General features: G+C 37.6%; 1 protein-coding gene across 1 annotated transcript in view; it reads right to left on the bottom strand.

Annotated features, from left to right (window-relative positions):
* Positions 1-3,119: 3,119 nt before the first annotated feature.
* Positions 3,120-12,342, bottom strand: part of RAB2A (RAB2A, member RAS oncogene family) — a 43,618-nt gene continuing 34,395 nt past the window's right edge. Inside the window, exons 7-8 of the mRNA XM_036399123.2 lie at positions 6,903-6,971; positions 3,120-4,759 (exon numbers count right to left, since the gene is read on the bottom strand). Of these exons, the coding sequence (XP_036255016.1) occupies positions 4,664-4,759; positions 6,903-6,971 (165 nt within the window). The 3' untranslated portion in view covers positions 3,120-4,663. The remainder of the gene's footprint in view (positions 4,760-6,902; positions 6,972-12,342) is intronic.

Raw genomic sequence — 12,342 nt, 5'->3', positions numbered from 1 at the left:
CACACTGGGTTTGCCTTCTCCACCTTGGATTGCCTGCGGTAAGATTGCTACAGCAACAATCTCTTTCCTCAAGCCAATGCTAAAGCAGCAACACTTTCCCCCCCTCCTCCAGCTGCTAAGCAAAGAATAAACTTTTAGCTTTGCCCCTCCTTTATTGGAAGGGGAATAGGGTAATATGCTGTAATTGGTTTTCCATGTTTGCCAAGAGTCTGTTTCCTCTTATCATCCACAATATTTAACATAAGTCTTGTAATAGTTCCAAAAATAATAAAATCTGTCCCAAGAATAAAAATGATAGATCCACAACATGCTGCTTTTTTTGTCATGGTCTTGGTTTCGTAACATTCTGTTAGTAGTTTTTATTGCCTAATGTTGTGGTTTCTTTCATACGCGGCAGACCCAGTAAAGACATTTCATCAGCTACTTACACAGCAGCAGCCTGGATTATTTACAAATGGAGATTTCAGTAGTGTATTACAATAAATCACCACTGCATACTGTTAAAGTTACATTGCAGCAATGTGGCAGGAGAGAACCCAGAGATTCTAGGGGGAGGAACATTAACTATACACAAATCATACATATGATCTCAGCAAACAAATTTATTAAGATATCCAAATAAAACCTGTTAGTCTTCCTCTGTCTCCCCTATCTCCTCCCATGCAATAGTGGAAGAGGACTAGGCAAATTATATCCCCCCACACATGCAAACCAGTACACACAGTAGGTGTAACAAGTAACAGAGCCTGTGCAATACTTCCTTCATGATTTTATATCATGCAGCCAGATAGCACACATATCCCTCTCTCCCTCTGCCCCACCCTTCCACCCCTAAAACAAATGCCCCATACTGGGCAAATTCCTGTAAGTGTGGGAGTTACGGATGTAGAGCAAGGAAAGACAGAGAGCAGCATTTTCCTCACAGGATTTAGTGTGAACAAAACAATATGAAAACAGAAAAGACAAAAAGGAGATAATATACAGGAGAAACTTGATTTAGAACAAAAAAAACCTCCCAAACCAAACAAATCAACCAAAAAACCCAAGATGAAAGTTGTAGGACACTCAGTAGTATCAAAAGAGCTGTCTGTTAAATCACTACCTCAGGTCTAAGCATTTACAAAAGCAACACCCTGCTGGTAACAACTAAGAGAAAAATACAGGCACATTGGGGTACCCTCTTTAAGAAAGACCACTTTAAAAAAATTCCTGCAATGCTCACAATTGTCTTCTGATATTTCTAAGTTACTTTAATATACTTTTTTTAAATTCCAGTTCAGTTTATCTGTATTTTTGAGCCTGAAAAGAAGTTTCAATTTCTTCCCAATAACAGATTTAGTGCTCTAGCACACTCACAGGTAAACTCTTCAGGCAGAAAAAACTTGCCCCGTTTAAATGTGCATCATTTAGTGTGTGCCCCTCTAACCCAAACACCATATAAATGTTGCAGCTAAAGGCTCTTCAAAGTCCACCACAAGAAACTAAGTGTCACAATAGGTGTAACACAGCAGAAAGGATACAACTCTGGAGCACAGGATGGAGCTCTCACTGCTTGCCGGAGCTCCAGACACTTGCTGCTTTAGCTTATCAGCAAGTGTTTTGGCAGTTGTTTTACCTTAACTCACTGCTGAGTCTGATCTGCACAAGAGTAAATCAGAATGACTGAAGCCAAGAGAGACACACAGGGTTAAGACTGAGGGGGAGTTGTTAATCTTTCTTCAATGACTGCCAAAATTCCTGGAGCATTTCATTTTTAGTAGAAATGGGAGAGACAAGTTTATAGTCATGCTTGGAGGGCTTATCACCCCAATCTCTTTTTTTTTTTAATTTTTTTAAATTTTAAATTGACTATTCTTTCTACCATATTCTAAACTGTGATTAAGGGAAAAATTGCATCTTGGTGTGATTTCTTTGGTATCAACAGTTTCACATTACATGTAACAGGTGTACAAGTTGCTGGGAAACAATTACATGTTTTGGTTCTTTGGTTGTGAAAATGTAACCAACAAAAGCAGCTGGAATTCAACATGGAATCTCAGCAAGTTTTCAGTCGCTCATGTACAAGTAAAGCTGAAACCTGTGAAAGAATCATGTTTAAGCAAATGTTTTAGAAGTAAACCCTCCTGATAAGTTCTGTGCTATAAAATTTTCAAATTCTAATTGGATACAATAGCATCAGGACTTCTCAAAAAGAATCCCTACAAAAATACAGAGATTTCTGTAGCAACAAAAGGTTTACATGTGCATAAAGTTTGTGACAAAAAGCCAGCCAGAATGCATGGAAATTTGTTTTGTTCTAGCTACTCTTTGAAAGTACCACGGTCTTAACGTAATGTACAGTCTAAGACTGGCATGTGAGCCAGGACCAAACCAGCAGGATCAGCAATTGATTGCAGACATGACTTCAGTAAGCCACAGCATATTCCCCCTGCCCCTCTCACCCCCCAAAAAGCAGCACTGGTGTTTCTTTACTATAGTAGCCCTGGATTCCTGGGCAATTCTATGCCTCTTCCATGTTTTCAGAAAATGAGACTGTCAGAAGCTTTCAGTTTTTCAAATCATCACCGCTAAAACAGCAGGAACTTCTGTTCTTCTCAGGGCAGGGTACAAATCTCCCCCCCCCACTCCCTTAATGGACAGTTTTTACAGCTAACTTTCTAACTTTATTCCCCTTTGTAATGAAGCTCAGGCTGCTATGTAAGAGCACATTTTTCTCTCATCTCAAACAACTGAATTCTAAAACATTGCCAAGTGAAAAAAACTTCAAGTAGTTAATCCAAGCTAACAGTCTTGTTCATTCACTCCTTCTTGTAAACAGCTAGTTAGGACATGCCAGTTTTCCTGTGTCATCCATGCAGTTCAGTCCTATGGTTTTACTGTCATGCAACGCAATTTTCAAACTTCAACTGAAACTGTAAGTGTGCTCTATAAATGCAAACTCTGTATAATAAACAGGTAACAGTTCAAAGTACGTAAATGGAGTAACTCTTAATAATTTAAAAGCTGAAAATAATTATATTACATTACTGAAAATGTTACTAAGTGTGTAAAAGAGAAGGGAGTCAGCAAATAACATAAATCCATACTGGTTCCCCTTTCCCCAAGATACCAACAAAAGGTTCCACACCATTTTTTCAAATTTTATTTAATCTCAGAACCACTGCTATGTTACACCCGTCAGGCTGAAATTTATTCACTCTGGATGTTCAAGTTCTGACAATTAGAATGGGTGACATGAGGATCCCTTTCCTCCAGTGTTGTGTTGCAGTCAATATTGGTCCAGTAAGACAGAAGTTTTGCAGTCATTGCCTGCCCCCACCCTTTATTTCCCCCAATACATGAAGCATGGCCTACCATTAGCATCACCCTTTTGTCTGCAATTATTTAAATAGGATGAGATGGAAACTCAGTTGTTTGCACATTTGTATGAAAGGTGACATGAACATTCTGTATTTTAACAAATAAACACTTAAACACAGGATTTTGTTTTGCCCTGTTGCAACCCTTTCATTTAAGGAAAAATATGCCCCTCCCCCCAGCCATCACCATAATAAGTAACAAAACATTTGTAGTTTTGATTTTCAGCAAGATTTCCAAACTGGCAGATTTTATTTTCACACCCTCTTCACAATAGACAAGATGCTTACCATATATTTAGGATTACAAGTTGTCACTAAAAGAAAACTTTACACGACCACTATACATTTAGGTTGAAAAACTGTCCTTGCATGAAAAATATACCTAGAAATCAAGTGGTAAACAAGAAAAAAAAACATTGAGAAGATTAATGTTTTTAAAATGTGCCATTTTAAATTTATCAACTCCTCCTCTACTTTTCATCCATACTCTGTTTTCACCTACAGTATTTGTTAAGGCAAACAGCTAATCCATTTCTGAAGAGGTGTTGTGGAAATTGTGGATAAACAGCAAACATTTGGCATTAAAATAGATAGCACGTATGTAGCCTCTAGTAATATACATTAAGCATCTCTCTTGGACTTCAGGATAATGACAGGGGAGCATGAACATGCTAACAATGTCAAAAAGGCTTAAAATTTAGCATCCAAGCAGTTCCTATTAATGCTTTTGTAGTTTTCAAGCTCTAAGTAGTATAGATTTTATGCAAATGCATTAAAGAATTCTAGCTTGGCAAGTACACCCAAGCAGGTTATTAAACTATATATACAGAAAGTGATAAATACAGAATTAAAAGAGTCCTTCTGCTTCTCTTCATAGCCTTGAAAATTGACAAAAAACTTGAGGACAGCTCTACAATATTAAACATTAGGTAACCTCAGGAGCTGGGAAACCTAACTACACAAACTGATTAAAATACTCAAATGACTTTGTAGTGTTTAATACAATTCAGTTCGTAGTCAAGGGCACAAGACAACATTTAACAAAAATAATCACATCAATTGACCTAGAAATCAAATGTAAATAGATATGAATACAATCTCCAAAATCTGTCTTTAAGTGAACATTAACCATTTATTCAAAGTTATACAAGAATTTGAAGGATAAAGTCTTCTGCAACAGGAAACCAACTTACAAGTTTCATGTCTCAGTTGAATTGAAGTGGAGGCGAGCGGGGCAGAGGGAGGGAAGGGTGAACAAACAAGTAAGTAGGCCTCATCCAGGCAGCTAGAAAGTAAAAACAGGCTCAACAGCAGCCTCCTCCAGCTTGTTGTCCTCCCTGATTGCCTGCAAGTGTTGCGTTGGTGGCAGCATGTTGAGGGCCAATTTTTATGCCATTTGCCTGAAATGAAGTTTAATACACAGCATAAATATTTTAGAATATACTTGAAAAGCTACTTTTTCTATTTAGAAGATCATATAACAAGTTCTCCTAATGTATGCAATAAATACATCAAAGTTTGTAATTTTTCCCAGCATGTTCTTAGCAATTAAATATTATTTAAAGTAAGATGCCTTCCTTCTCATTTGAATTTTATCTCCATGCTACACTCTTTAGCTTAAACTCCTATTTAAAAAAAAAACACAGAGCAAGAATTGTATTTGAATACTACTTGGCATATAGCTTAAAATACACAACATTTGCTAAGAATGTATAACCTCTCCCCTCTTGCCAAAATCTCCACCAGTTTAATAGTTTAATATAAAACTTTTCCTCTCTAGACAGCATTTCTTTCTGTGTTGAATCAGCTGTAGAGGCTAAGGGCATACGAGTGTTCTGTGTCATCAATAATTTCTGTGATCCCAAAAGACATGGCTACTTGCCAAGAACCCACACACAGCGTAGCTCTTTCATTCATCAAAATCACACTTATACCTTAACCCTCACTCCCTCAAGTGGATTTTACCTAAAAATACACCAGTTTGAGAAAAGTAATACAGTAGCTTCAGAAATTAAGCTCTTAAGGAAACTTTGCGTCACAGCAAATCTCAGATTTATAGTGCTTGGCAGTTGTTCTGCAGCAGTGGTAGCCTTCGGGTTTCTGGCACTCGCTTAGTATTGACAGCAGCTGATGTGGTTTCTTTTCGCTCTTTGACTCCCCTTTAATAAAAAGCATGCCCTATGGCTCATTGGTTTTGCCCCCTCTGGGCTGATAGCAACTTCTTGAGGAATCAAGAAGCCAGACTTGGCATAAAGCCAAACAAGTAGCACGGACTGTTGGCTCTTGACAGCATATTGCAATCAAAGCTCGGTAAGGCACAGTAAAGCAGTCAGCTACTATATGAAACTCGACAGATACAACAAGCATGCTTTTTCAGACACTCTGCTCTCCAATTTATATTGCACTACCAACTGCATTTTCTTCAGGAAAGATGTGTAAGATGATCTTAAATTTTTCATCAGTGAACTGAATTTAAGAAGTGCTTCACCAACATGCACACACACTTTCCAGTCAGAATTAGTTTAGAGGATTACTATTCACGTCTTATTTAGCTACAAGTTTCCTGATGCATTACTTTGCATACTACTGAAGTTTCTGATTTTTTTTCCTCTCTGAAGTCGTAAGTAATACTTTCAATAGTCTGAATTCTCTCATGTTGAAATATATTGAGCAAAAAGAGATGAAACTACTTAATTTGAGTCCTGCCAATTCCCTCTCTGCTCTGAACAATCCTGCAAGGATGGTAATGTCTAGGAGAAGCATCACACTGACAGTCTGGAGATACCTTTCTACAGAGCACGAACAGAACAGAGTGGTGGTGCAGATTCTCACATGTGGTTTCATTAAGCACTTCAGCAACAATATTCAGGGATATGCAGGATAAAAAACCCAACCTGATCTCCCAAAAAGACTGATCACCTCACATTGTCAAATTTTTATGAGACTGTTGACAGAGAGCTTATATAAAACTAGTGTTATGAAGCAAGATTTTCAACAGCACAGTCATTTCAAAATTCAAGACACAATTATACATCTCTCTAGCTCTTGTTCCCCTTTCTCCAGCTCTCCACCCCTATCCCGAACAAGCAAAGGCACAGGCCCTCATCTCTAATTTCACTAATGTGCATAAGCAAAATTGCTAATCTTTTACTCCCTACAGTACCCAGCCACCTAAACCAGGAACATTTCAAAAGTCTTTTATGTAACTCTCAAAGCAATCCCTCCCCTACACTGGACAGCTCATGGAGTGCATCTGGCATATCAACATGGTCCTCCATTTACATAGTGGAAAATTATCTTTGAAAACAGATGACACCATATGGAGAAGTGGATGAAAGTGGATTTTCTTCTCTTTTGGGGATTTATATTATTTTGCGATGCTTCATGGATGGATAGGGTCACTTATTTTAATCCATTTTTATCACAATGGCAGGCAACTCTACAGCCAAATGGAACAGACAAATCTTTTACTGTCCAGCTTTCTAGGGGAGGTGAATTCTATACTTTAAAAAAGCAGAAAGTGTACAGAGTACTAAAAGTTACCTCATTATTAATGTCAAAAACTCCTTCCTGGATTTTCTCGTAGATCTCCTTTGCAGTGTTAATAAATGCCTAAAACGGAGAAAAAAGACCACAGACACAATGAATGTGATATCCTTCAGTGTTGGATGCACTAATTGGAATTCAATCTCATGTGCAGTTGCTTCAGTGAGACTTTCCTTCCTGACCTCTGCAGGAACAGGTATGACAACAGCATCCCATAACCCACCCTGAAGCAGCAATGGATCACATGCTGTTTACGAAAAACAGTGGCGTTTTCATAACATCTGTATTCCACAATCTGTTGTCCAGTAATTACAGGGAAAAAGTGGTTTTTAAGATATATAAATTACTTTTAAATTATTTATTTCTGACCCTTATGGATAGATTGTGTGGCAGATGGTTTCCCCTACCCTTAATATCTTTGTAATAGGCCACTCTAGATTAGAGTGCTTAGCAACATAAAACCACAGGGTACTTACAATGATGATGTAAGGATGCTGTCTGGTGGCTGAAACCTTACGCTATCATTTAATATTCACCTAATTTTAAGAACGTATTCTCTTTAATTAATCTTGCACACAATGGGTAACAGACATCTTAATAGTAGAAAGGAGGGGCTCCAGGTTTTGTAATGACTTCTAAAAATCTATTGTTTTAATTCAGAGAAAACACTTTGACACTCAGGTCTGAACAAGTGACTGATATAGATGTTTTTGGTTAAAGTTTACAATCAATGATTCCATTTTCATCTCTCATTTAGCTTTATAGGTCAAGTAACACCTAAAATAATGCATAATTTAGGAGGTGATTAACAGCAGCTAGTAATTACAATAAACATACAGTTCTTTTTGTTTTAAAATACCAACACCATGCAATCATACAAGACATGCTACCTTCTGCACAAGCCTATTACAGCAAATACAGATCTAATTCAAATATAAAAAAGTAAACAGGGTTCATGGAGAGGAACAAATCATACCTTTCCTCATTTCTACACTGGAAGCATTTGACTGCTGAACTTGCCACCAGAGCTTTGTTTCCTAATTAACAGGACTGATATGTTTTCACCTTTAAAGGCCTTACAGCTCCCCAGAGTAATCAATCTACTGCAGCTCAATTACTGCACCAAGCACACACCACAGCCAGTGAAGGAGACTTGAACGACTGCAGCAGGAGCAGAGAGATATGAATATGCATAAACTCTAAGTGGGTGATCGAATCATCACAGAGGGTCATGAGAATTTGCAGCAAAATAATGAGAAGAATTAATCATTGCAGATTCACAAGGCACTTAGGAAGCGAGTTCGTTTTTCAAACACGTGTTACAGTTGAGAAGAAAAATTGGCTTTCGGCCAACTACGAATTGATTCAAATTCCTCCAAAACTTAAGTTTTCTATGTAAGGAAAAAAATTCCAACTTATCTTTGTTCCTGATAACATACTAATTATTGTAATGGCCTCATACGTGTGCCCACTGAAAGGTGTAAGTCAACTTTGAAAATTCACACAGCTGGATTCTGTGAGGATCCTTACTTCTACTTCAGCGGGACATTAAACAGAACTTGAAGTCTTAAAAAAGTGTTATGATAACTTCATGTAAACAAGCACTTAACAATTGGCACTTCTAACTCTTCTACAAGATGTTGGCTAAATACACCAAGACTCTTAGAATTAATTTCATGAGAATTACATTAAATCTATAAAAATTGCTTTAGAGCAACAAACCAGAATTTTAACAGACTCCAAACTGATACAACTGAGAATAAATTAACTTTTGGATACTACACTCAAGAGCAGTCATTGTAGCAATGCATCTATCCTCACAAAAACCAGTAAAATGCACCGGAAAAAATCACTGCACAAACATAAAATTCCTTCTGTTACTACACATGTATCATACAAAGCAATAGAGCATACTGAGTTCAGTGCAGTATATTTTAATATTAAACACATTGGCCAAGAAACGGTTGATCTGAAAAATCCAAATATTCCATTAATCTCAGTTGTATAATTTCTGTTCTCTTGAAGTCATAATCCAAGTGCCCCATTCCCATCAGTGATTCTAGTGCACGACATATTTAAACAGCACATACTGTTACTTTGCATAGCAAAATGCCAGGTTGCACTGGGCCACAGAAATAATTCTTCTTTGAAAACAAATTATAAGGACAAAGCACATACAAAGTCTATCTCACATTCCCTTCTTTATATGTATTTTAAAAAAATGCTACTAATCAACCTTGAAAAGAGACTTGAATCCCTTGATACTTCCATTTGTTTCTCAGATCCATGTATCTTAACTTATGATTCAAAGTGTAAGCAGACTCAATCACCTGAGAACATCACTAAAATAGCAGTCTACCTGCTTTAAGACTATCTCATCAGATTTTGGCATTGCATGCTAGTGCTTCAATTATCAAGGACAAGAAGGTGAACTTGGTAGAATTGACTTCTTCCAAAAATCTCTTTTAATACTGCATGTTCTCGCTCTTATCTGGAACATGCAGTATACTATAAACTCTTAATTATTTATGGGCAGTTTATCCTATTTTCAGATTAACTGAGCCATAAATGCAGAAAGACAGAATGATTTCCCCTCAAATCCAGTTTAGATTTATTAGACCACATGCAGGGGACTGCAAGAACACAGCTGCAGCACCTCACACGCCAGCTTGGATCCAGGTGCAGTTTAGCCACTTCCACACAAGACCTCACCAGCAAGCCCACAAGGACTCAGCTGGCTGCCTACCAAGCCTACTGCAGTTGCACTGTACATTCCTATAATGCTGCTGCTACTAAAACACTAGACAAAGATACTCATGCTTTTCCATCCCAAATCAGGTCCAGGCTCATTTTCACCACTCCAGGGGACGCAATACCAGACTCACCCTGCATTTATACATAGTCACCTGAAAGATGGCAATGCCCTAGTACACAATGCCTCTGTTATTCATAAAAAGAAGCGAAAGACTTTTGCAAAATCAGTACATTAGACTTCCAAATATAAAAATCCTTGACTACATTTTGGGGAAATTCAAGAAAACAATGTACCTTCAGGAAAACATCTACATTTAATGTTTAACTCTGTTCAGTTTCCAAACTCCAACTTACTGATGCTTTTTGCATGAGACTGCTGAATATAACTGTACCACAGCATTAAAAAAAGGTTGTACACAAGTTATTCAGTGACTTGTTTTAATGTAACATGTTTTTCAATTGTGTGCTCATTATCACTAGGTTCCCAAATAATAGTGATATCCCTTTGAGGAAAAGTGCATTACTGTACAAGTGGGAAAGTGAGTCTTGCAAGATGTGATCTGCCTGCTGTGTCATGCCTGCACCTACTGCAAAGCCAACAAAAGAGGCTTTTAAATCACAATATATCAGTATATTATCATTTTAGATCATTTGTATAAGGAGTTTCCCAGATTATATAGCAACATGAGATTCAAGAAGTCACGACTTACAATGCTTGCCCCAACAAACTCCCCAAACAACCCAAAACTGCAACTACAAAACACTACAGATACTGCATTTAAGGTAAATTAATCCTACAAACACTGAATGTAGAATTAAATCAACTTCAACATTCACACAAATAAGTAATACAGTTTTACTACCCTTGAGACAAATCCAGGAAAAATGAATTCTGTAACTGGTAAAAACAATGCAAGAAACAGGTAAGGGAGTAAGTAAGTTCCTGATACCACTGTCTCATGGGAGCTGTATGCAGGAGTAATAATAAGTTAGGGGCACCAGAATGTGAGTAGTAGAGCAGCTACATTTAGTTTTTACTTGGAGATGTCAATAATGTCACTTGTCTTTCTCAGAAAGCTATTGGAAGGACAACAATCTTAGGACTTTGCTATAAGCTGAGCATAGCAGGAAAAACCTTGTAAATGAATTACTGATACGTTTGAAAACTCAAGACTTTACTAGTTCATCTTTGCCTATAATCAGGTAGGAGAGCACGTTCAGCACTGCTAGCTCGTGGAACATGCTGCCCTCTGGTGGCAATGTTAAAATTAAATTTAATGCATGGAAATAAAAATTGGGCAATCATTATTTCCTGGATTCTTTCTTACAATTACATGAGGAATGCTGAAAGGTTAAATGTACCACAAATTTTAAAGCATGACTCAGCCAACACCTAGAATCTTCCTCCTTTCCAATTTCCTATCTTATCTTTTAGCAGTAAGATATGATATAGTTAGATTACTCTACTATTTAAGAATGCATTTGGAAACAGTAACAACACAGACAACAAATGGATTTATGCCTAAAGTATTCACCACCCCAGTGTGTAAGTGGTGCTAGACGGCCACTTAATAAAGTGAGATTCCAAAGCTCTGAGCAGCTCTTTTATGCACCCACAGTAAGGCAATGCTTTTTACAGGTAAATTATCTTTCAGGAAGAAGCCTAGCACACTAAAAGGGATGCAGAGGGGTTAGTAAGCATAATAAGGTGCTATATAATGAACCCACATCCAAAAAGCACCCCAACACATTTGTAACCTTATATTTGAAGTATAGGTGCAAAGACACAAACCAGAAGTTGACAGCAATTTCTTTATGTCCCCATTGAGGGACAAGCCTTCTGACACTTATTGAGCTGATACATATTACTAGAGCTCAAACTGACTTAATAAGTCCTGTAACTGTTGTTGAACAGTTACATAGGACAGAATACTTGAGGGAAAACAAAAAAGATAGACCCCCCCAGAACTAAGAATCCATTTCTCCAGGAATCTACAGGTCAGGCAAGCAGTATCATACATTTCATGCTCTTCTATAAAGACTGAAACACTTAGTTAACTGAGACTTTGTATTCTCATCATACCATGAGATGCCCAGAAGCCCCAAGAACTACGGCAGAGCCAGTGTTCCTCATTGTGAAGTTGGGGCACAATCCAAGGATTTGCCACAAGCAGCTAAAAGCTGTGTATCCTCATTACAGCCAGGTGCCCTGCCCCTTCTTCCTTCCTCAGCTGAACTGACACAAGCTTCAACCCCATTTTCTCATGGGAGAAACTGGCTAAAATGTCAGCTTCGCACAGCTGAAAGGTCACAGAACTTTGATTTCCAGGAACTTGAAGGAATATTGGTTTTGATGCAAATTAAGATAAACCTAACTTTTGGGTGGGTGTTTTCTGTTTTTTTTTTAAAGACTTATGACCTAGAAATCCTGCTCTTTTGCAAGTGCTAGTCAGATTACTTCTTGTGTGTTACTTTACCTTGCTATGAAAATTATTAACATCCTATGATTTTCAAATTTTATTAACTAAACCCCTGCTTACTATATTACCATGTCAAACAACTGCTTGTTTCCCAGCTGTTAGCTGTGTTCAAGGAAGGTTAGAAGGAAAATAAAACACAGTCTAAAAATCAGTTCAACTTTAGATGCCTCTAAGAATCTAATCTTTCCATGAGATTTTCACTT

The sequence above is a fragment of the Molothrus ater genome, chromosome 1 (genome assembly GCF_012460135.2).
Source record: "Molothrus ater isolate BHLD 08-10-18 breed brown headed cowbird chromosome 1, BPBGC_Mater_1.1, whole genome shotgun sequence".
In the NCBI taxonomy this organism is placed as follows: Eukaryota; Metazoa; Chordata; class Aves; order Passeriformes; family Icteridae; genus Molothrus; species Molothrus ater.
Note: the sequence above shows the minus strand (reverse complement) of the source record. Positions and strands in the feature narration are given on the sequence as shown.